The 27,315-nt window shown below is 34.5% G+C and overlaps 1 protein-coding gene across 1 annotated transcript in view; it reads left to right on the forward strand.

Moving 5' to 3' along the window:
- The first annotated feature begins 6,152 nt into the window (after nucleotides 1-6,152).
- The window catches only part of LOC122013665 (tyrosine decarboxylase 2), a 62,415-nt gene continuing 41,252 nt past the window's right edge, over nucleotides 6,153-27,315 (forward strand). The window contains exons 1-3 of the mRNA XM_042569905.1: nucleotides 6,153-6,565; nucleotides 26,695-26,822; nucleotides 26,885-27,003. Of these exons, the coding sequence (XP_042425839.1) occupies nucleotides 6,153-6,565; nucleotides 26,695-26,822; nucleotides 26,885-27,003 (660 nt within the window). The remainder of the gene's footprint in view (nucleotides 6,566-26,694; nucleotides 26,823-26,884; nucleotides 27,004-27,315) is intronic.

Raw genomic sequence — 27,315 nt, forward strand, 5'->3', positions numbered from 1 at the left:
GATTTCTCCCCTTGCCTAGCCTACAACTAGGACTTCCCTTGATCAAGCTCCATACTTAAATATACTTAAGCATACGTAAATATATTTGTCTGACATTAAAACCTTGGAGGTCGATTGCACCAACAACCTCCCCCTTTTTGATGTTTGACAAATATGTTTAAGTTAGGTCAATTCAAAAAGATTTAGATTTCTAACTTAAACCCTTCTTCTCCCCCTTTTGCCATACAACAAAAAGAACTCTTCATAAATGACTTTAATTGCTAAGGGTCCCTAAGTTTTGCACCAACAATGATGGAATACTTTTAAACATTTTCAAGATATTCCTAAGGTATTCCCTTACCCTTTTTGAAAGATAAGATGTATATTTGGATTTTTAAAAAAATGATTCATAGATATTTTGAAAAAGCATCAGTCCACGATTCATATATTTTTGAAGAATGCACTAAATAAGGGCTTTCAAGAATATTTTCAAAAATATTTGAAAATAGTTTTTCAAGCTTTCTTTTCAAAGATTATTTCAAAGTTGGGTTCAAAATATTTTTAAGCTAATTTTTTTTTTGAAAAAATGTTCAAGACTTAAGATATTTTTACAAAAATAAGAATATGATTTTGAAAAGATAATGCTTGAGCTATGTTTAAAAGATAGTATTTTGAGTTTTGTAAGCAATTTTTCAAAAAAAATTTTAAGTTAATGCCAAAATCAGAATTCTTTAAATAAATTTGTAAAAGTGATTTTCAAAAAGTATTTGATTAAGATATTTTAAAGATAATTTCAAAAAGATTTGTAAAGAAGTATTATCAAGCATTTTTCAAAGAGTGTTTTGAAATATTTTTCAAAATATGTTTCCAAAGGCATGATTTTGAATAATATATTAAAAAATATGTCTTTCAATCAAGTCTCAGCCCCCTTAACTAGACATTATTTTTAGATATCCTTGTTACTCACAAGGAAGACTTTTCTATGTGTGTCTAAGGGTCACGATTGACTTAAGGTTCTAAAGACTTAGCCGGTGAATAACAATAATTTATATATATAATACACCCAATCAATCATCAATCAAGAATTGAAAAATATTTCATTAGAAAATAGAATTATAAGTTTTCAAAAACATTTTTTTTAAAAAAATTAATTTTAATTTTCTTAGCCTCTCACCCATTCCAAATTTTCAAGTATGGTAATTCTATAATTGTGTGAGATGACTTTATTGATTGTGAGTTTCGTTGTAATTAAGTTAAAATTTAGTTTTAGTTGAACCTTGATTAAATTAATTTTAGGTTGAAATGGATTAGTAATTAAGTTGATGGTAACGTTTAGTTTAGGAATTGTAAAGTTATTTGTTAAAAATAATTAGCTAATTAATAAAGGATTACATAAATTGACTTGGTTAAGAATTTGGTTTTTTTTTATAAATATTTTGGTTATAGGTTGATTTGTTTGATTATTGATTAATTTAAACTTAATTTAAAAGTTAGTTTCAATTTAGTTTATATCTGCGAGAATATGCATTAATAGTTCTGGATCTGAGATCGAATGTCCAATTGCAGCTAAGTTGTTGGCAATGATCTTCACGGATTACATATAGTCATTGGTAGAGGCATATTCTCGTTGTACATACTGTAATTATAGACAAAGTTGGAGAACCTGTGCTTGAGAGTGGGATGTAAAAGAATGATCAAGAGCTTCCCAAACCTGACGAGAAGTATTGAGGACAATGAGCATGGGAAGTATAGGCTCAGTAATTGATGAGATTAACCAAGTTAAGACTAATTGATCCTTCTTAAACCAAATAGCATAGGATGAATCATCTTTTTGAGGTGGGGATGAAGTACCATCAACATGACTACGTAAGTCATGAACACAAAGTAACGGAATAAATTATAATTTTTATAGTAAATAGCTATCATGATCAAATTTAACAGAAAAAGAATGAACCCTATGAAAAGAGAAAGAGCTATTTTGTGATGGCACATAGATCCAGTATAATCTAAAGAAGACTCTGGTTTTTTTCATGTTTTTTTTTCTTGTTTTTTTTTACGAAGACGGAGAAGGAAAAAAAACAAAGAAGAAGAAAAAAATGAACAAATAGCAACTCTGACTTGCTACGATTGACATTACCGAAGTTGCTGTCGTTGACGGAAAAGAGTTGTTGATGAAAGGAGAAGAAAAGTTGCTGCTACTAAAACTGCTGTTGTCGTCGTCTAAGTTACCAAGGTTGCCGCACTATAGACTATAATATCTACCATACCTTACGCACATACTCAATATATTCGATCCAAGGAGCAACGAACCCATCCTTGTACCTAATCTTGCCATCGAGTTAACGGCTAACACTAATCCACTATCTAAGTAATCACATATCAAAATAAATCAAATTCGAATTAAGTTTAAGTTAAACTTAAATTGAAAGTTGGAAAATATTTAAATAAATTAAATTTTAAATAAATTTAAATTAAAAAAAACTAAATTAAGTCAGGATGGAATAATTATTTTATATCAAATAAATTTAAATATTTTAAAATTTGTCAACGGTAAAAAAAAATATATAAAAAGCGAATTTATTGTCCTGTCAACCATAAATAAGAGAAAGAGAGCGAAAGAAGAAAAACAAAACACAAAATGCTTTCATATGAGAAAAGAATGAAAAAAATCTAAGAGAAAATCTGGCAACAAAATCTTTTCAGGATTCTTCGGTACTGTAAAAAGCACTGTGTCAGTGTCAGAGGCGATTAACACGGCGTCGGTTTACAAATCTCTGACAAACTTTCACACCGCAAATTCGTCTTTTCTCATGCCCAAGGCAAAAGTAACATGGCACGCTGAGCAAAGTGCGCCCCCATCTCCTTTATCCTCGCACCGCGCAGCGAATCCGATGCGACTACGATGGGCACCGCGCCATTTCTGCAGACCTTCGTCGTCATCCTCCACGCTTATCAAAGACTCTGTTTATTAATGCATCACATCTAAGATATTAATCCCATTTAGATCCTCTTGTTTAGAGGTATAAGTAAGCTAAACGTTTTTTATTATTCAAATTTATTTAATAAGACATATCAGATTCGTTCGAAGGCTTTGTTGATTGACAACTCTGCTAGGCTCAGAGTGTCCTTTTATGAATAAGTAAGCAACTGATTTCTTGGACGTGACTGGTTTTAAGTCAGCCCGTTTTGTGGCCCAATAACCAACGGAGAGCAGTTTAATTCTCATTTACAGCCCTACCAGCCCCTTCGTATTTCATGCAGAAGTGTGCACTATAGCCTCTTACTCACGCATTTTATAACTATCAGCGTTCCATTCCAACTCTACTTCACCGCGCTCGCATCTCCAGGTAAACTTCAATTATTTCCATTTTTCTCTCATATTTTTGTTTAAGGCAAAAATGGCCTGGAACCAAATTAGGATTTGTATAAATTTAGTAGAAGGAATTCACTTAAGTGTTAGCTACCTAATGCCGAAGGGAAAATTAGCCAATTACTGATGTATTTGCAGCATTGCTTGTTCAATATGCAGTTTACATATGTTCTTGAGAAGGCTTTGCATCAAATCCTTGAACTGTTAAGGATGCATTCATTAGGCTTGATAACTAAAAAAATTCTCTAAGTGGTATATTCTTAAGTTTATATTAGTGATTAATATTTTATTGAAAACACCTTAATATCACTACATTTCAGAATACGTAAATACTATCTAGTTTACTTTGAGTTTACGTTGAAGAGTTGTCTTATAACCCCTTATGAATGTGTTTGATATCACTTGAGGAATACACACGACAAGATCCACAAAATACACAAGTATTATTCAACCACCAACGAGAGTTTTCAGTGTATTGAAGAAATTTTTGACCACAGTTATTAGAATAGAATTTCATTATTCTATCATCACTTGACTCTAAGTCTCTATCTTTTTACACTAATTATGGACGAACTCACTGCGCACATTCAAGACACAGTACCGTAGTGCATGCTGTTTGCAGATGATATTATTTTGGTAGGTGAAACACGTGAAGGAGTAAATGCTAAGCTAGAATCTTGGAGGGAAACACTAGAAGGGAAAGGTTTTAAGGTTAGTAGATTAAAGACAGAATATATGGAATTTAAGTTTAGCAATATTAGAAGTAATGAAACAATTGTTAAAATAGGAGAGGACGAGTTGCCTGGACCGAGCGATTTAAATATTTAGGATCATTTTTACAAAATGATGGAGGGATTGAGAGAGATGTCTTACATAGAATACAAGCAGGATGGGTGAAATGGAGGGGAGCGTTGAGTGTTTTATGTGACCGTAAAGTACCTCTTAAACTTAAAGGTAAGTTATATAAAACCGCAGTTAGACCTGCTATGTTATATGGAGTTGAATGTTGGGCTATGATTCGAGCACACGAGCAGAAGATGAGAGTTGCAGAGATGAGGATGTTAAGGTGGATGTGTGGGCATACGAAGATGGACAAAATAAGAAATGAGAGCATTAGAGAGAAAGTCGGAGTTGCATCTATTGAGGAAAAACTCCGAGAGATACGTTTAAGATGGTACGGACATGTACTTAGACGACCAATAAATGCTCCAGTTAGGCGATGTGAAACTATGATAAACATGCATATCAAACGAGGAAGAGGAAGACCAAAAAAGACTTGGGTAGCAACAATAAAACAAGATAAAATTTATTTAAATATAGATGATGATATAATAGGAGATAGAGCTCAATGCCGTAAAAGGATTCATACAGCCGACCCCACTTAGTGGGAAAATGCTTGGTTGTTGTTGTTGTTGTTGTTGTATTCTCCATTATTTTTTTTAATATGTGTAGTTCAAGATAAACAGTTGTTTTTGAATTACTATAATGTCAAGTAATGATGTTAATGGCAATGAGAGGCAAGGATAGAATGACTAATGACATGTGGTCAGATTATACCATGAATTAGTTTAGGTGTTTTTTTGCATGATAAAATATTGAGTGATGAATTTTAAAAGATTTATTTTAAAATACTATAACTTGAATTTCAGAAGATTTGTTTTACAAACTCTATAACTTGAATTTTAACATATTTATTTCAAAAACTTGTATGAATGTTATTATGATGCCACTGTAATATCTATGTTTCATCTTTGGCTTATTCAAATTCATGCATCCATTTTGTTCTAACAATCAATGAGTTGAATCTCTTTTCTAAATGCATTACCATGTTTGTGCCTTTGCTAATAAACATGTTTGACATTTTAACATGTCAACTTACTTTTATTTAGGCCGTGACTCTAATGCATTTACTTCTTATATTAGCTCAACGATTCCCCACAGAAGCTTCTTCCAGACATTTTTTTGACCGTTTATCCTATATTTGATCCTAAATATCATTTTCCATCCCATGCGACCTAGGTAATGGATCTCACCATCTAGAATTTGTTGTTTTTTTTGCTTAAAAATTTTCTAATTTAGTTTTGAATTACAATTGTTTGTTTTTATCATTCGTCATATGTATGGCTTGTTAATCTCATTCGTTTGATTAGCAGGCAAAATCGTTGCACTGGTGGACTCGCTGAGGGTCCATCACATAGAGTGGGTGCTTCACAGTCTAATGTTGAACAAGTGTTCAAACTCATTAGTGCTCGATATTTGAACACTGAATTTTTTACCACATTTTGTAAAAATGTGACTGACATCATAGATTTTTATGGATTGCATAAATTAGTCTATTGCAGTCAGTCCATCAATGTCGATCTTTGCAAAGAATTCTACAGTAATTTACGATCGACTAATGTTGAAGATGCATATACAACTAGGGTAGGATCTAAAGATTTTGAGTTTACTCATGCTATGCTTAGAGAGTATCTTGGATGTAAGAAGTCGAAGAACACTTTTGTGTGTTTTCCTACTTTTGGTGAACCCTTACCAAAGCCTTTTGATAGAGTCACGGTTGACTCCATGTATAACTACTACTACCATGGACATGAACCTTCTTCCCATACTAATTTTTCTCTCTTGGATCTGTCTGCCCGGGACAATGTACTTTATAAGGTTGTCGTTGCATGCCTCCTCCCTATTGTTTCTAAAGGTCAAGCAAAGATTAGGCTTCCTCATCTTTTTATGATGTATGCACTAGATCATAAGATGGACATCGACATTTCATTACATAAAGTCCATTGTACACTACTCCGTCCCCATGCATGGAAAAATATATATCCCCTTTGGCAATGTCATCACTGCATTTCTTGCATACATGAGTAAAGACATTTCACAAGGGACCCTTCAGCCACTGTCTAAAGACTACGATCAGATTGGAGCCAGACAACTTGCCCTCGCAGGCATCATCGTCAAGAATCAAGTCATTGTGTGGAAGCAAGTGAGGCAGCGAGCCAAAGAACATGAAGAGGAGGATCAATCAGCCAACGAACACATGGAGGAGGATGAAGGTGAAAAAGTGCCCCCGGTGCCATCATCATCATGTTTACCATTCAATGTATCAGATAGACTGGCATTTATAGAGGAGAGGATGAATTTGCTGATTACCAGATTTGACAAGTTCCTCCATGATTTTGATGATTTTCGACAGCAATTTGGACATTATAGTCGGAGGCAGGATCAAATTTATGATATGCTCTAGGAGCTGGAATCCGACTGTCTTTGGCACACGCTGTTACTTGAACTTATGTTTTGGCTATTAATATACTTAATATCTTCTGTAGATTGATACTTGGTTAATACTTTGTGTTTGAAGTATGTGAATTGTATTTTGCTCTGCTTCATCATATCTTTTCATTTAGAATGAAGTTTTGGTACATGATTGAAAAGGAATGCTTGATGGATAACATATTGAGGTTTTCTTTGTATATTTTTGAAAAAAAGTATTAAAGGTTTTTTTTAAAAAAAAAATGATTTACAGAAGGTTGCGGTTTTTTTATATCAATATATATTTTTTTAATCTTTAGTGCGACAAATAATTGCTGTGAATATTTTTGATCACCTGATAGATGAAGTTGAAAAGTTAGGAGCTTGGAAAAACAATTTAGGGATGAAAGTTAATTTGATTGTATTAATTCAAAATCCTATTTTATATTTTTTACAAAATCTTTGTCTAATTAAATTCAGCACACTTTGGTGAGCTATTGATCTACTATTTGGATCAATTAGATGGTCACTTTTGATATATTAAATTGTCATATGACCACATTAGTACCTAGGTTTATTTTTGACTTTGGATTGTCCGAATCCTCTTTCGATGAATATTCGATCAATTAAAAATCTTTTCTGGTCGTCTAAAAATCTATTTTTCCTAAAACACAAAGGTTCATTCAAATACAATATAAGTCATAATAATATATGCCTAGTATTTGGTCTATCATCTATTGGATCTATTTGATCTATCTAGCTCTACTTAGTTTGTTTGGTATTTACTTTACTTGATTTATCGGGGAGCTACTCCAAAACTTTTTTTTTTTTTTAAGAGTTTTCTCCTTCAAATCTTATCATTATTAGAGTTCACTCCTTTAGTGTTTTCTTTGGTTAAGTACCGATCTTTTTGATTTACTTAAATTTTTTCTTTACTAAATATTCAATCGCTCGATCTATTGGAATTTTCCTTTATCTAGGTTACCTTTGACATGTATAAACTTCTTAACTTACTTTGGCCACCCTTAATTTGTTAAGACATTTCACTTTGCCTAGATCAACTTTAACTTGTGAGAACTTTTCACCAACATTCCATCAAAATTTAAACTTTTACCAACTCAATTTCAAGCATCCCATCAATGCTTGAACCATGCCAATCAAATCATGAAAAATAATTATATCAACAATCTTTCCACTAAACATATTCAAATATATTAATTAAATATCAAATCCTAAAGATCAATTGTACCGAATGTGGATAATGACTTGACGTGTCCAAGACTAAATGTCCAATAGCTTGGAAGTTTAATGAAAATTTAATATTGCATGAGGCATCCAGGGACAAAAAGTATTGAAGCGGTGTTGTAGCTACTCACGGAGATGACCAAGTTGGTTGACTTTATAGCTAGAGGTCTGTTGGAAATCCAAGAAAAATGAAATGGTGTTGATGTAAATCATGCCCTAATTAAGTGACGAGCTGAGTCCATTAAGGACCAATTCAAGCTAATCAACCAATGAGCTAATGTTTTGGTTTGTGACTGAGTCGACTAGGAAGTCAACTAATTTGTAGTCAGTCAATTGATAATGATTTCTAGTCAAATGATGCTATGACAGGAAAGCCGAAATGAGCCGTTGATCTAACAAAGTCGGATAACCAAAGGGCTAGAGTGGACTAATCGATTGGCAGTGGATTGCATCACCTACTAATGTTATTCAAAGGAAAAAATAATGGACTTTTGGGAGTGACTCGCCAACGATGTGAAGTATGAACAAGGCCTCAAAACCATATTACATAGACGTGTTAACAATTGTGGCAAGTGACTAATGATCTAAGTTGACTAAGGATTCAATTCAGGTTGGGTAGCTCAAAACAAAATTTTTATGTTCAAAACTAGTTAACGAAATAGTCAATTGATTGTGTTTAGTTAACTAATGACTCAGGGAGAAAGTCAAATATAGTCAATTGATATGACAAATCTGAGATGCAATGGTCAGATGGCCTAGGGTGTATATGAGATCAATTAACTAATGGCAAAAGCCATCAACTGAGGTAGCCAACTAACAAGTTATAAGTTCACATGACTCACAACTCACTAACTTTTATTCGTCAAAAGGTCGTACCTCCGAGACTTATTGGTGTGCCATGAAGCCTCACTTCTAGGTCTTTCATTCTAATAAGCTTTGCATCTTGGTCATCCTCATTTGCTAGGTATTTGATCATCTTTGGCCTTCTAAAACTTCAATTCACCAAGCATTCGATTATTCTTAACATTCTCCGAACTTCCATTTTGACACTAATCCTCAACCTACTTGTACTTCTCGAGTTGTTAAGTGTTTAGTCTATCTTAACCTATTTGAACCTTATTCACTGTACTTGCAATAACTTTGTCAAGCAACAAACACATGCACACTTGACAAATCATATTAGTAACCACACAATATAGTCTTACTTAAATTTTTAACCAAACATCAAGACTAGTTGGTTGAACTCGACCACTTGGGTGTGATTGAATCACTCAATTCATTGAACTCAACCACTTAGGGAACAATTGCACCAACATGTATAATCTTCCTTGAGTAGTATAAGGATTCTATCTATACCAAATTTGAAAAATTATTATTCAGACATGTGCTAAGTGTCAAGAATGGTGAACCAAATCCTTGGAAGAACATGGAGTTGAATTTTTATTTCTCCTGTTTCTTCATATGCACTCCAAACTATATGCTTAGTAAGAGATGATATTTTAATGAAACTGATTGTGAAGGTGAAACTTGTAATGTGTGTAATGAACCTTGTTTGATATCATCCTCCATTGAAGTGGAGGCTAACTTTAGTTAATATGGATGTCAAGAACTATATAGAAAGAGTTTCTTATCTGGTAATTAATGGACCTTGAAAGCTAGCCTAGCTAACTAAACTATATATTTCCTCCTAATCTTTTGACAAAATTCAGGCTATTTTTTGCCAAATAAAGTGAGTGATGGCAAATAGGTTTGTGGTTGCAACCTGAATGGGGGTTTAAGCTCTTCTATCATGAGTAGATCTCCCTTAGTTTGTGGTGAGCTATCTACAATCAAGTTTCGGCGAAAATGTCATTTGCATTAATATTTTGACTCTCCTATCTTATTATTTCATGACTTATTAATTGTTCTTAAATACTAAAAAGGATATAGAACAATAAAAAAATTTCTATACTTTCTCAATTCTACTTTAGAAATATATTAATTAGGAGTTTCTTCACTAGATCAATACATTATAAAAATTCATTAATTAGTTTTTGATAATCTGTATGCAATGCTTACCTATCACTGAGTCAACAATTACAAAATCTATTAATTACTATCTTTGTTTTCTCACTTGCTTGACCATTCTAGAGATCCATCACTTTGTCAATACTATTTTAATCTACTAATTAAGTCTTCACAATTTGTTAGCTAATATATAGCTCACTTTTTCATAACTTGTTAGCCAATGCTATAGATCTACAACAAGTCAAAGACATTAATTTCAAGTAGTATTAGTTATTTAGGTCAAAAGTATTACTTGAAAGCTAATTGTTCATCTTGGCACGTCTAAGAGTCCAAATTTGATTAAAAATATTAAATTTTAGTAAGGTATGACCAAAATTACTTGTTTTTTAAGCTTAGGGTTGAAATAAGAGTGTTGACTTTTTAGGGTTGAAATTTTATATAAAAAATTAAGTTGAAATAACTCATGTAATTTTAGCTTAAAGTATTTAATAGACATAAATTTAAATTTCAAGCATTCTTGAAACATCCTGTAATTTCAAATATTCTACAATTGTCAATTTGATCTACAATCGACCTTTGACTAAGAATATTTTACGATCATCAATTTGATAAATTTAAATTACTATAAAAGACTCTTTCCAATAGTAGTTTAATCATAAATATCCCATTAAGTAGGTTTGACCAAATCTACTTAAGGGTCATTTTTTCATCAAATTTAAATTATAAATTCAATAGTCATAATTTATATAAAATAATAAAATTTATGTTAACTTGAACTTATTTTTCTGTAGATCTACCTCTCATAAAATGAGTGATACAAGCTTCAACCACTAAAACAATTTACAAAGCTGTAAGATTAAAAAATAAGTTTTCTAATAATTTTGATTAAAATTACTTAATGCTTCAAGACAACTCATTCAACTAAAAAAATATAAATCTTGCTCATAGAAATTTAAAGTTATCTTTATTTATCAAAAATATATAAAATCTCATTCTAGTTTTTCTTAAATAAATTTGGTGAACATAGATGAGAAATAAAATTTCATTCAAGTGACTTTTCCATAAAAGCCTTTCTTTTAGGTTGTTTTTTGCCGGAATGTACTGCAATCACATCAATAAACAATGCATTATTCAGTGTATAAAAAAGCCACTGTCGTTTGTCAATGAATATGATATTGTTTTTGCTGCTCCTCTTTGGATCTCATCTATCATTCTTTAATGTTTTTAAAAGATGCTACTTTGTACGACACTTTCAAAATAATTCTTCATCTATCTATCTTTGCTCAGTATGAGATCACATAGATGTCTATGGTGCAACACTTTCTATAAGGTTTTCTTTTTGCCAAAGAATTTATATATATATAATGTAGTGGTTTGTTAGAGCGAGTGCTGAAGTTTATTCTTCAATCGTTTGAGCTATATTAAGTATATTGATTGGTGTTTCAAATGCAAGAGATGAGAAAGAGAATTGGATGATGAGCTTTTAGGATCTCCAATCACAAAGCGTTCCTATATCACATAGAATACACGAGATAATTTTCGATTTGAGAGTGCATTGGAGTACAAAAAAGACACAATTCCAATCACAAGAGAGCGAATGAATAAGATATGTTATCTCTGCCCCCACCACAATTCATGTGTTCTTTGTCAAGATGTACTGCACAGTAATGCTGACATGGATCAGCAGTTCCTTGTTCGAATCTGTCAAAACAATGATATATTATTGTTCCTGGCCTCGTTTCTTTTGCTATTATGGATGAAACTTTAAATTTAGACAGATCCTCCATTCTTTAATAGAGACAAGCTTAAAGATTGCTTGGCCTGCCATTCTTGGCATTCATGGCCATTGGTGAATCTGAAAGGTTATTAGCTCAAAAACTTATGTAATTATTTGTGTAAATTAGCAAACATATCTATATATATAATATATAATGAAAGTATTCCTTTGTCGCATGTGTGCCATGGCATCTTAACTTCTGGCACAAATAGGAAATCTACTCCAATTGTCTTCCTCTCTGCTTTGAGTTCGACAAGGTGGGGAGCTTCTGGCTGATATTGCAGTATATATGTATACGGAGCTAATGGTGCGACATGGGCTGGACTGTGCAGATTCAATGAATTTAAGAGAAACTTAGTCTCAGTCTCAACTTTAAGTTCTCTGAGTACATCTATTTAAGGCCCTGAGGAGTTGGGTGATAGTCTAGTGGGATTTCAGCATCGCGATTCTCATCGGTTGCTTAGCATTAGGTTCAGGAAGTGAGGTGCAGCCAAGGATGACTTGCCGGCCTTTTCTTTGGATTTGCTCTTCCTTGTCACCTTTGAGGAAGTTTGGAGAAGGATGTTGGCAAGTTGTCTTTGGCTACATGTTGCTTTCTGGCCCTCATGTTAGGCCGGAGATGATCGGGTTTCTTCAGGTTTCATTCAGTATTGCAGAGTAATGCTCGTCGGGATTAACGACTATGCAATGCAATGCTCAAGAATTCCTAAGGCCAGAAGCTGAAGTCTACTGTCAAAATGATAGGAAATGAGTATGTTCAATGGAGCTAGCCTCGTATTTTGGCTGATCATCTTTACTTGAAATCTGATTTGTCGAAGTTACATTATTGTTTTTGCCCTCTATCTCAAGCATTAGTGTACAAGGACTTTGCTATGCTTGATGAAGCGATTTTATTGCTTCCACCTGCATCATTCATAGGCCGGAAAGATTGTGTGCATCCCTCTGTTACTTTTGATTTAGGCATCTCCATTGATGAACCTCAAAATGCATTTTCATTCATACAAGTATTCTATCAGGCCTAGTACATAAAATATTTCTGCAGAATCTCTGACCTTCATTCATGCAAGGTCTTGACTCACTACAAGTCCTCCAAGGAGAGATCATTAAAGATCAAAATCAATTCCTCTAGATGTGGAATCATCTCCTTTTGTTGAAAATCACAACACCAATGGAGAAAGCAAAGGAAACCCTCACCTCTAGCACCCCTTGAGCACCAAAACTTTTCACCATAAGAAACATTGCTCGCTACAAGAACTTTAGTCTCCAACAAGCACCACAATGGTGAAAATTACAATCCAAAGTCATAAAAAAGACAATTTTAAAATGGTAATTATTCCTATCTAGGATGCAATTGGGCCACAAAACTAAGAACACTGGTACATTTCTCGCTAGGATATTTGCCCAGAAGCTCATTGAACATACAAATATTCATCTTAGTAAGATACTATTCCATTGATTTATCTATCTAAGGTGCCAAAGTGATCCTCCAAAGCAATCACGTTCCTTCCGTTCTGCTCTATCACTACACATCAAAATCATCTATACGAAATCTCTGATCGCAAATAAGTGGTAGACACTCTTTTCCTAAAGGTGTGTTTCACCACTCGAGAGAGCTCTACACATGTTACCCCTTTAATGCGTCCTAGAAATTTCTCTAGATCAAAATGTTCTTTGTGATCTTTTAGACATGTAGATTGCCTATCATGAGCCATTCTTAGAACTTTACTAGATCATGTAAATCTAGTTGCTTTAGTAAATATTATTCTTTCCTTATCTTTAGGATGAAAACCACTCAACTAAAGATTTATTGTGGTCTTATAGAGAAATTAATTAAGTTTGACCATGATGACTCCTTGGAACTCAACCTTTGGGTCATTTTCCAAATTTATGGGCCTAACTAAACCTACATAAATTGCCTAAAACCAACTTCCTTCTGAAGAAAGAATACATCCTACATGTTGAATCTAAGTATCATATTGTAGAGACTTCATTCTTTTCTATGTTGACAAAAGCAGCAGTATATTCAACTGACTGACTTCAGTCTTGAGCCTCTAAAATATTTCCAAAGATAATTTCTCATTTAGTGACCACAATTAATCCACTAGAAGGACTGGACGTCCATTAGTGATCTGGATCTTGATGCTTGTTTTATGGTTGTTCCTTCGGGGAATGCTCTTCAAACTAGCGTGTTTTTAAGTTAAAATTGAAAAGACAAATACCTCCAACGTACTAATAACATATGAAATAAATGAATTAGACATTATATAATCAATATTTGTACCAAATTATAGTCATTATTAGTCTTCTCACCTTGGTTTCGGTTATTCGGTATCGAGCTTTTCTCTCTTACAGCCTGTTTGGAATGATATGGAATTCAATTCCTTTTAGAATTGGAATTGAATTCCATACTTTGAAATGCTTTTTTAGCTAAGAATTGATATGAAATTCAATTCCAATTCCATTAAACAAGGCAAAAGTAAATCACACCTCTTTATGTGTGATTTAGATAGGGAATTCAATTCTCCATATTATATCCATTGTGCCCTCATTCTCTTTTCTTTGTAAAAAAAAAAAAAAAAAAAGAGAGAAGGATAAAATGGTAAAACATAAGAATTTCATAACTTAAGTTGCAATTCATTCCAAACATGAGAATTGAATTCAATTCCTTATGGAATTCAATTCATAATGGAATTCAATTCAATTCCATGACTTAAGTTATTTCTAAACAGGGTGATTATCTCTTTTAGACCCCTAGTCTCAGGATTGAGCATTTCCGATAGCATCAGTGAGCCACCTAATTGCTAAGAGCATCTATATTAATTATCCTAAACTTAACTCTTATCTTAAAATTTATATTTTGCATAAAAAAATATCTACATCTACTACTCTACTCATTTCCTAAATATATATCTCATGAATAGCAATTTTTTAAATTTAGAAAATAGATTTCATTCCTTAAATAATAAAATAGTATTCTAATAATAAAAAAATTTCTTTCTCCTCCATCTAATAATAAACAATATAAAGGAAACAGAAAAAAAAAATATTAACAAAAATAAATATATAGTTAATTTTAGAGAAATTGATACATTGTATAAGTAAAAAATGGCCATCTAAATTTAATAAAATAATTTATTTATTTTAAATTTTAGATTTTACTCTAAAGGAACCCTCTAAAGCGTCCAAATTGAAGGGCAATTGCACAGGACTAGCCCTCTTCCTCCATAGTGGCAACCCCTCGGTCTTTAATGTAGAAATAGCTTAGGGAACTATACATGGAAGCCACCTGTACCAGCATGGCTAACACCAGAGGCTCACGCAGGAGTCTGGGATTGTTTCTTCATATGCTGGGAGGACCTCAACATTTTCCAAGCTATAGAAAAAGAACAAATTAGAACTTAGTCTCTAAAGTAAAACAAAAGGCAAGGCACCCACCAAATACAACCTAGGGCTCTGTGAGCTTGATCTCCACCTAACTCAGCATGAAGTAAAATAACATATCCTCCTCGATTAGCTAGTTAACATCAAAATGTCGACCATTGAGGATGCGAGATATTGGGTTAGATGCCTTACTCTCTTTATACCTACCTAAACTAGGCATAACAGGGAAACTCTCTTGCCAAATAGATTGGAACAAGAAAGACGAAGATGGGAGAATAAAAAAAAATGAAGTAGAATTCCTTCCGGTTCTTGTGAGAGTTGGATACTCTTTCAAGAGTTGGGCAATTGGACGAGCAGCAAAGAAGAAGACCCCAACCTCGCCCCTTTTGAGGTAGAAAAGTGAGTAAAAAATAGGACTTGGGGGAGGTTGAAATGGCGAAAGACTACCGTTGCCTCAACTAAGAGATGGAAAGAGTTGGGAGCTAACAAAGGCCATTATTAAATTGGCCATGGAAAAAAGTAACTCTGTCGAGGGGAGGGAGATGTGGTTGATCAGAGAACTTATGGATGATGATCTTGAAGTCCTCGAGAATACGATACATCTCTGAGTGCAGAGGTCCCTTCTATATCAGTATACTGAGTGAGGGTGGTTTCAAACTAGAATCGCTTGACTGAGGTTGAGCAATCCTCACAGAAAACCCCAACTAAAGCCCCTGAAGACATGTATCTCTAGATCCTCTAGGAAACCCAAAAAGAGCAAATCTAGATGAATCGGCGCCCCTCTGGCTACAGTGCAGTGGCAAAACGCTGTTACGATTTGGTTCCTAATTATAACTTATGGTAGGGTATTTTTTTTTTTTAGGAGAATCACAAATATGGAAGGTTGGATTGTTGGGTCATGTACTATGAGTGTTTTTTAGATTTATTTTAATGACTGATATAAAAATTTTATGGGATTGAACTATCATTCAGTTTTAAAAATTGGATATGTAGTACTAATTAAAATAATAATAATAATAATAATAATAATAATACTAAATAAATAAAGAGAGAACTCATGGAAAATGTTTACAAATAGATATGTGACTATGCAATAGATTATTAAAGTAAAAGGTGATAATACTCATCTCAAGTGTTCTAGTATCGTCGGTCTCTCGATTAGATACAGACAAGTAAATCACGAAGATATTTTATCTTACCACAATGATCTTTTGTATGAAAAAGATACGAGAGACTAGAAGACAACAAAAATGGAGCAGAAGATAATAGTCTTTGGGCAATCTTGCCAATGATAGACTTTATATTTGAGAGTGCTTCTTGACCCTAACCATTAGATCCAAAGCGATCTGATGATTGGGGTATGCCCACCAATCAATCCATAGACACCTCAAAGGATCAAATGATAATTGTTGCATAACAAACCCTCAATGATATGATACATTTCTATAAAAGATCATATGTTCATCTCGGGTGTCTTATACAATTTACTTCACAGTCATTTGTAGAGAGAAAAGTCAAAAACCAAATAGGCCACTATGTGGAAGAATATTTTCTGTCGACTTCATTGGGAATCAATCCTTGTCCATTTCTACAAATCTACCATATAATGATCAATTCAGCTATGCCCGAGTTCAAATGATATGATACATATCACTAACATATTCAAATTTAATGGCACTCGAATCCCTAAAGATCATCTAGGGAAACACCCATTGCATTAATCTCTATAGCTAGCTATTTACTATACATGTCTACTTGGGCTATTTGTCAAGCCTATCAGCTTGCTAAGACAATGCCTCTGTCACAAGTTCCTCACAAAGTAGGAGCTCTCAATTGGTCCAATGCAACCAAGGGTTTTGATGTTTGGATAGAATTTAAGTTAGACCTTATGTTGTAGTTTGATTTGTGTGTATAAGTGTGTGAGGACTTAGACATACGCATAGAGTATTTGATAGCTCAAGGTCTGAGTTAGATTCGAGAAGGGTGGTATAGGACACTTAAGAGACTGCATAACATGAAGCATCAGAGGCAACATGAAGCATTAGAGGCAGTTGTGTTGGGTAGAAGAAGACGCAAGCGAGTATGAATGATGGCATGAAAAGGAAACCGAAAGGCTCGTTGCTTTTGAAGGACCATGAGATTAATAGAAGAGAATACAGGTTGAGCAAAAGGATGATACGGAAAGAGAACCAAAAGGTTCAGTACATTTAAAGGACGAAAAGCCTAGTGGAAGACTATGGGAGATGACAAAAGGCAACTACTATGAGATAAGGGTTGAACGAAATATGATAAAGGGTGTTAGATGTGGACCCCGGGCTGAAGTGGGAGATAGAGTCAAGATGAGGTGATGGTCCAAGTCAAGAAAAGGTGGCAGTCAAATGATCCCCCTTTCAAGGGGCTCGACTCCTCGCTTATCTCGGAGGAGTCCACGACGAGGTCGATCAGCCCTTGAGATCAATCGAACCTTAAGATCGACCGAGCCTGAAGAGCTTGGCGCGTTGTAACAGGACACTTGACATATAGATGCCCTTGAGATGCCTGAGTTTAGTAAGTTCGTCCGGTAATATACTGCTCTGCCACAAGACTGTCAGGGAAGATATTCTTCCAGGCTTCAGTAGTCCAACTCTCCACTCAGCACACAACTTAACGCACCTCCAGGCAAGCAATATAGGATAGGACAAGCACATGAATTTTCACTGTTTATTCTCCCGTCCTCCTACATGTAGGGGATCGGTGGCCAGTTTGAAAGGGGGTTGGATAGACGACGCCCCCAAATCAATGGCTCTTCCTACGATGTTAGCTTGCACAGCGGAACATAAACAAAACAAACAAGCTAAACACTAAAGAAAAGAATGCAAACCAATACATGTTGTTTAACGTGGTTCGGAGATATCTTGCTCCTACTCTACGGCTGTCCGTAAGGTGGGCGATCCCTATCCGTCAGTGGATTAGCCCCCGGCAAACTCTGGCTATCTCAAGTCACTCCTTGTGGGTGGAGAAACCTCACCACAAAACTCACAAGCACTTGAGAACTAGTATACTACTAATTAGGGTTTACCACCACTAATTTTGTAAACTATAACCAAGCTCCCAAGCCTTGGTTATATAGGCCACGGGTTGGAAAACCCCGCCTACCAGTCGACTGTCAAAACCATTAGCCAACTGTCCTCTGTGGAGATTTGACCGTTACATCCCAGCGGCTCTATACCAGTCGACTTGTAAAAGTACCAGTCGACTGCTCCACACTGGTTGAGCGAACAAAAGTAGTCTGTTCGCTCCTAGTCGACTGCCTAGTCGACTATACCAGTCGACTGATGGAACCACCAGTCGACTGGTACCCAAGTACAATCTCTCAGCACTCGGACCCTCACCCTTACGATTCATTTGATGCTTCTTTGCAGCATTGACCTCTTGCCTTCAAGCCTACTTCCTTTGGCTCTCGTCCCTCAGATGCATTCAAGCCTGCGGCTCGTCCCCAATGTCATCCTTTGCGTATGCCTTGAAGTCGCTTCCCTCGGCCCTTGTCCACGGTCCCTCGGATGCTCCATCCTTCACCGGACTCGAAGCCATCAACCTGAGTCAAATGTGTATCCTACAAACCTGCACAACTCAAATACACATATCAAATACAAGGGTGAACCTAACTTAAATCCTTTGCCCAAACACCAAAACACATGGCTGCACGGACCATTGAGATTGTTCCAACACTACATATAAGCAACTGGGCAAAAAATCGACTAAGGTTATACTCCATATTTTGGCCTTTGAGCATGCAGGACGAATCTCAAAAGATATATGGTCGGGTTTGCAAAGTTCGAGCTGGCGCCATGGGGATAAGTCCCCAAGCACAAGGACGGTCGACTAATAGTTCCGATCAGGACTTTCAAGGGTCAATATCCCGCTTTTTAGGAACAAGTAGCCCTGCAAATAATCAGTCAGTCATGGAACCGCCCGGACCTAGAAGACTTGGCTCTCCCTTACTATATCACTAAACCTCCAATATCATACAATATTCATATTAGGGTGGTCCTCCAGGCCGACCAGTCTTACAGAACTCAAGGTTCCATTTATCACCCTCTGCCAATATATGACTGGTCTAGCTGAATTAAACAATTGATCGAGATATATTTAGGAAACAACATTATAAGAGAATCATAACAGTCTATCAAAGATAATAATTGTGTGCCAGAGAATATTCCTCTATAATAACATGAGTATTCAATAGAACCTTCCTCGAATGTGACCCTATACTATCCATTATCTGACACTTTATTATAGCATATTCCTCCAACCGCCTCATTAATGATGTCAGTTACAACAAGAATGCACACGGGCAACAAAAAATTCCTCGAATGGTAATTATATGCCTCCTAATTTATACATATTCTCTTACTCGACAACTACTGAGACCTGACACTCCTTGTCATCTTATGATTACAGAGGTTACAGAGGTGGTATATAAAAGGGGAAGTGTTGGATCGAGACACATGTGAGATAAGGTGAATCACGTGATTTTAAAATTTTTCTTTTTAATAAAACTAAGTACGAATACAGCGGAATAACGAGAAAATAAGAAAAAGACACGTTCAATTTTACTTGGTTTGTAACCTTCAACGACTCTTACTTCAAAATCCAAGTCCCGCGGATCTATCGATGGATAATTCACTAATAATCTCTTCTGAAACCGCCTAAAGAAGGGATCGAGTACAAAAGAAATAATAGGAAAAGTATAATAAGTTACACTTTCCTTTTCTATAGTAATTAACTACAGAAATCAAACTTCATTACCCGACACTCTTTAAACAATCAGCTCGAGCTCAGTGTTGGATGACTCCTTAGTAGTAGTCGGGTGTAGTAGAGTCGTATCAGGATAGCAGTAGGAAGTCAGAGCAATCAGAATGTCAAATAGAAGAGTAAAGCTTGTAGAATAATTATTGTGAAAGCCTTGGTCGAATGCCTCTTTTATAAGAATGGAAGGAGCTTTCTATAGTACTGAAGGTGCTTTCAATTGCAACTTCTATCCCTTAAAAGCAGGCTCTTTTTGTGGATGAGGTTAAGGCACCTTCTAAGCTCCCGAAAGTGCCTTTCATGAACAATACTCAAGGCGCTTTCTGTCGCCTGGAAGTCATCTCGAGTACTATTCACCCGAGGCTTTTTGTACTCTTTTGTCCTGTAAAATATTTTAGTCCAATACAAATATAATATACCCTATAAGACAAAGTTAGTACAATAAAAATAAGTAGTAATAATTAGCTTATGTTCTTCTAAAATCAAGAACTAGTCAAGATCTCAATTTAGGCTTTTGAAATGGACCTAAATTGGACTGACGCCTATTATCCCCTCAACTGGGACATGTCCTCACTGAGTCCCTCTTCTCCAGTGACTTACCTCCACTTAAAAAGTGTCAAGTTACTTCATTGACATCCAATCTGACCCACCAAGTCTTCATACCGGAATCACACATTTGGACTTCATCTATTCGGAATCGAACATCCCGACCTCCTACCAGAATCACATATCTAGACTTTAACCCATCGGGAATTGAACATCTAAACCTCCTGCCAGAATCCCACATCTGGACTTCATGCCTGATGTGTGATTCTCTTGACCCATCAAGTTAATTAACCCTGCGCACTCGGTAACAAGATTAGATCAACAAATATCTAACTTTAATCCACTTGTCCTTCATAAAAACTCAGGTTTGATTATTGGTCCTCTCCAAAAATGGTATGCAAACAATACTCTTCGCTATGCTCACACACATGCTACTATTCAATTACTGTTCTATTTTCTGCTTGGGCAATACACTGATTTGAACGTCGGAGGGTCTTTGCTAGAGACCCCTTCCCTGGTCATTGGCACTGACGATTTGTTGCTCGTTCAAGTGTGTGCAGGGAGTTTGCCACACCAGCCCATAGTTTTTTCAATTCAATCCAGAGGTCTTCGCGCAGTCAATGTTGCAATCACCTACCCAACCTTCCATCTCCAGCTCTCAGACAGGATTAGAACATATATTTAAGGGAAGGTAGAATTCAGGTGGACTCAACCATTAGATGTGTTAGAATCAAATCATCAATTGATTGAATTGATCGATTAGAAAATTTATTATAAATTTGTTGTAAGTGATATAGTCGACTACATGTCTAGCCCAATAACGAAGCCAGGAATTATAATCTATTCGGGATAAAAATTTTTAACAAAAAATAAAATTATATATATGCATTAGACAGGAACAAATAACCATTAGAAACTTATATCGAACTTGTCATTCTAAAAATTTTGATCGCTAATGCAGTTGGTGAAGGAAATTTAATTTCATTACTAAATTTAGCGGTTAAATAATTAATATCTATTACTTAGCAATGAAATTTACTATCTGTCACTAAATTTAGTGATTATCCAAGATAAAATTTGATATCCGTCTCTAAATTTAGCGATGAAATTTAATATCCGTCGTTAATTTTCTTAATATTTCTAAAAAAACAAATATTAAGAAAAACATGTAATATTATCCCATAAAAATATTTTTAGAAAACAATTTTTATAAGACAAATAGAACAACTATAACTTGTATCTATTACTTTAACCCAAATCCATACAAAAACTCATTTATCAACTAGATAGGAAAATGATAGGTACTAAAAATATAACAAAATGCAAATTATCAAAAGATTTATAGAAGTCCAAAGTTGAGTAGAATTACAAAGACTAGACAAGCGCATCAAATAGGTAACTAAAAGTATGAGTTGAAATCACATCAAATTCTAAACAAAAGGTAACTATAAAAGCAAGTTGGTAACTCTAGAGTTAATCCTTGGGTCATTGCGGAAAGTGATACTATGAGCTGCATCAACAATGATGACCTCGAAGTACCTGCAAAACACGAGAGCGCAAGTATAAAAATGTTAGCGGTATAAAGTTCAATAATATGAAAAGGAAAACTAATCTCACCTCATTAATCTAAAATATTAGGAGTATAGCAAACACAAACAAATAAAAAGTCTTGAAAGGTTGAGTGACCAATGAAATATTTAGCAGGTAATGTGACAAATATGACAACGTATCTAATCAACCAATTACTCGAATTGCCGCTCCAACTGCAGTTTCCAGTTTCACACCATCAACTTCCTAAATAAAAGTAGAAAAAAATTAGTTAGCACATATAACTCACAAAGTAAAAAATCATTTTATGATCCATATATACATACACATTATTGAAGTTGTGATCTAAGATTCTTCAAAGTATAATATTCATCAATTATAGAATCTGAATCAATACTTGAAGCAAACTCTCTCAATGTAGATAATCATAGAATTTGTTAGAAAATCCTCTCTCATTCTATTACGAAGAACTATTTTAACATGCTTTATAGTCAAAAATATACACTTTGTAGTTGTCGTACAAACAAGCACAGTTAAAATTAGGCGAATCAACTTGTCGATCAAATTATAGTACTATAATTTTTTGTTTCAAATAACCCTTGAATAATTCTGAGATAGTAGACATTTTTTGAAAAATTTCATGACAAACCACATCAAGCTCATAATGTTGTAGCTAACACCTCAAATTATACATTTCCTGTTCACTGAAGTCCTCAGGATAATACTTCTCAGTGAGAGTATAAATCTTATCAATGTTGAACCAATTAAAATTATCTTTTGGATTCAAAGCAGAGCTAAGCATAAGTTCTACCGTCTCATCACTGAATCTAGAGTTTAACTCTTCAAATTGAAAATCTATTACAACATTAAATATATCATAATGGAAGTGATGCTCAACTGTGATAACATCCTTTTGCTGACATGAATGACTAGAATGCTTATAACGAGCACTCATCTCTGGTATATCAACATCCAATTTTGTGCAAAATGATTTGACATATGAAAGAAGAATATCAAAACTATCATTTATCAATGGCAAAAGAAGTGTTTTAGTTTAGAGACTAAATCCATTGCATTTACGATATCAAGAGATTTTTGTTGTAAGGCATGACAAAGTAAATCTGTGATCGCTATAATTTTATGCATCAAATGCAAAATAAAAATAAAATCAAAAGATTTCATCACTATTAAGGAACCACCAGCTTCCCCATGTATCGAAGTAGAGGAACCATCAGTGATAATATTTTCAAGTACATTAATAGTTACATTATACTTATCTATTAAGTCAGAAATAGAATGAAAATGGGAGCTCCAACGAGTAGTTCCTACTCGATGCAAAGTACCAATCTGATTAGCTCCTCATCCAGTCTCGCATTCACCAACGACAACAGAACGTGCAATTTCATTAACATGATCAGATTGTAACTTAGCATTGTGTTTGGACGAAGATGTAACAAGATTAACAATAGTCATCATATTCGATCTTATTTTCAGCAACTGCAACTAACGCTAGCTGGAGTCGATGGGCAAAACAATGTAAATAATATGCATAGGGGTAATCTTTAAGAAATAAAACTTACAATCCATTAAAGCCACCACACATGTTACTAGCACCATCATACCCTTGACCCTTCACATTGTGTATTTCTAGATTATATTTAGTGTGAACATCACATATTTCTTTCTTAAGTGTTGCAGCCGTGGTGTCATGAATATGCACAATTTGGGAAAAAAATGCTCCCGTAAAAAATCATGGCCATCAACAAATCTTAAAATTAAAGTCATCTGTTCTTTGTTAGATATTATCCTTCGCTTCATCCACCATAATACAAAACTTAGAATCTCCAATTTCATCACGAATTTTATCTCTAACTTTAGTGCTAATATTATGCAAGATTTCTTTTTGAACTTCTGGTGAGATATATTTTACATTTCCTAGAGCTTGCTCTAAGAAAACATCGTCAATACTAGCATTCCATTTTCCCAAAAGTTTTAGCATCTCAATGAAATTACCATAAGTTTGGGAGTATGAAGAATCATCATAACCTCTCAATCCACATGCTTGCAAACTAAGCCAACGGACGGTCTCAATTGTTGTCGCAAGCCTTAATTAATTCTTTTGAATATGTTTAGAAAATTCTCAATTCATAATTTTATCTATATGCCCAGTTACATTCATCACATCATCAACAAATTTTGTAGATTTATTATGCATTGAGTTGTAACTTCTCATGTGAGACAAAAAAGTACACTTGGCTCCATCATTAACGTATTTCTAACTTTTAAACCCTTGAACTATAAATGCAGATTGTTGTGCTTCACTTAATTTAAAAAACAACACGGAAAACAAAATGTTGCATCCTTTTAAAGGAGAGTCCTCTAACCATAGAAATTTTTTAAACCATGTATATTGAACTCGACTATGTTACTTTCCTGATTCAGATCGTGGGTACTCCTGCAATTTGGATTAATATGATCCCATTTTGATATAAGCTCATCTAATTTCATCACTATAATTAAGATGATGTCTCCACATGGAAATACATAATCCAGGATCTCGATCAAATGAAATTTCATCAAACTCAACTATTTGAGATTTAGAAGGAGGTTCGAACTCCTCATTAGAAATGGATATATTAGTCATAGTCCTCGAATGATGAAGGATTATTAATTTTTTATTTAAAAAATGATAAAATATTGCTTCCCCTTTTCTCTCTTGATTTAACATTAAAATAATCTAGGACAAATAATTTTTGACATGATTAACTTAGAATTTCATGAATTTAAATAACTATTTCTAATAAATTTTTAATATAAATCTCACTTTCTATGACATGATTTAACATCAGTTGGCTAAAAATTCAACATTATTTAAGTAGAAAATAATTAAGAAATTAACTAGTTTAAATTCTATGTAAGAACAAGATTAATAAAAAGAAATAGAAATATGCTGTCCCTTTATAAAGCATAACAACATATTAAAAATTAAAGCTAGGCAGTATATTTAGTAAAAAAATCTTCAATTAATTTTAATATTATATTAAAAACTTTGATTAAGTATTTAATCATGCATATTTATCAATTTCAGTACTATTATTTTTACCATTGTAGATAGTAAATAATTAATAGAATAAAAATTAAAAAATAAAAATAAGTAAATATATAAAAGCAAACAGCTTCCGTTTGTTGTAACATTTCAAATTAGTTGTTTGATTCGCCTAAACATTTAGTTATGATGGATTTAAGAATGCATTTTAATCTTATAATTAATTTATTGATTAGACTCATGGGATCAACTATCAAAGTAAAATAAGAGACATTTTGATTGAATATTAAAATAGATATAGCAGTTGTTTATACTTACAGCATGCAGTTGTAGAATAGTAGTAATCGCGAAGCAACAGCGAAAGAAAAAAAAAGAGATAAGGATGAAGGATTGGTGGAGCAATTACAATATTGTGTAACAATCGAAAGAGAGAGCGACAAGAATCGCGAAGCAAACTAGCAATCATTGAAGAGGAAAAGAGGGGTCGGCGGAACTCAAAAGAAATTGACGGAGTCATGGAGGAGTAATCGTGAGAATCGCAAGAGTAATGAGTCGGCAGGAAGAAAGACACGAGGAGAAAAAGAAAATAAACGGAAGAGTAAAAAAGAGATTAGGGATATTAATTGCAATTTTAATTTTTTTTAGATTTAATGTCATATGGAAAATAAATTGCGCAGACAAAACAAGCGTTGCAATCTTGTTTTGTCCGCCCAATTGTAGAATCAACGGGACTTGAAGAGAGTTAGTTAGGATTTAGAAATTAAATCGGGCGTAGGCTCTGTGTTAAAATTGGGCATGTGACATGAATAGGTTCGAGCTACAAGACTCGGTCAAGATCGTCATCTACTAGTCTTGGATGAGGAGTCATCGCAAGTTTCTACCACAAGCCAAGAGCAGTTGTTGTGCTAGTCCCTTTAATACTATTTCTAGTACTTGCAGGTTAGATATTTACTATTTAGCATCCCAGGATCTCTACCCCATTGACTTTAACATCACTCATCAAAAGTCATAATCAATTTAATCATCCATGTATCTCAACAGCATTTTCCAATCTCATCATATATAATTTTGACTTTAAAAAAAGTACTACAATTTATTTTCACATGTCAGAACACATTAATATTTGCCGTCGGCGAAATAACCACACAACTGTCGATATTCCAACAAAAATATCATACATACTTTGCGATCCATATTGATCAACTAGGCAGCATTCAATAGCTCTAGATTAGCGATTAATTAGGTATTCAAGATTCACCGTCTCGGCCTACGGTGCAAAGGTGAGGTACTAGATATATTATAGAGTTGTATTTTTGTTCCAGTGAAATAAAAAATCTGAGATAATTGCTGAAAAAAATCGCTCGCGTTTCCGAATTGATAGCCGATCCGTGAAGCTGGAAAATCCACAAATTCGATCGAAAGTGCATGTACCTGAATTGAAAAAAAAAAACATTCAATGCCCAAACCTATCTTTCAATCGCTCACCTGTACGAAATAAATAAATTACAAAAACTTGCACGCCAAGAACGAGGATACGGCGTGGAAGATTCCTAGCGTTGACCGTCGACACTCCTCAGTAGATTTTGGCCGTCAAACACGTGGAACGCCAACTTGCCTCCTCTCCTTCCTTCCTTCCTTTCTTCAGGTCCGCTCTACCACTCATCTCATTCCCACACGCCACAGCTCCGACACAGAAACTCCCATCTCAAGCTGAACGGTGTGTTCTTCCACTAACTCTGTTCTTCTTTCTCTATTCAGCTGGTTTGTCTTTCCTGTTTTCCTGTTGCGATCCTGCACTCTTGCTGCTTCTTATGGTTTTAACTCAAACCGACTAGATCATTCTCAGTATCTGAACTGTTCAGATTTACTTCTTCATTCCCCTGATGGTCTTCGGCTATCGTTTGCTTATTGAACACGAGATCGAATTGCTTGTCTACTGAGCCATCAGGTTCTTCAGATACTTCAGTTTCAGGTTTTTCAGGTACACTTCTTTCAGCTATGACCAATTCTGAATGGCTTTTCCGTACGCAACCTCGCTCTTATTGCCTCACGTGCAAGCCTCCACGCGTCAGCTTCTTCTTTTGTTCTCCTCCCTATTTTTTCCCTTCCAACCGTAGCTTAGTTGTTTTTCTCTTCTCCTTCTCCAACAACTCTCGTTTCTTCTTCCTCATCTCAAGAGCAACAATCCTCCTTCTTTACTTCATTTTGTTGTTTTCAGCTGACCAAGCGCAACCCTAGTCCTTCTTCCTCTTCAATAAGAGCAGCTCTTGTTTTGCCTTTTCTTGTTGTCGGAGCTAGTCGAGACCATCAGAAAAGAGGTTAAAACTTCTGTTCTCTTTTCTTTTCATCCTTATAGTTGTTTTGTTGGACAATAAAATG

The sequence above is a fragment of the Zingiber officinale genome, chromosome 8B (genome assembly GCF_018446385.1).
Source record: "Zingiber officinale cultivar Zhangliang chromosome 8B, Zo_v1.1, whole genome shotgun sequence".
Classification (NCBI taxonomy): Eukaryota; Viridiplantae; Streptophyta; class Magnoliopsida; order Zingiberales; family Zingiberaceae; genus Zingiber; species Zingiber officinale.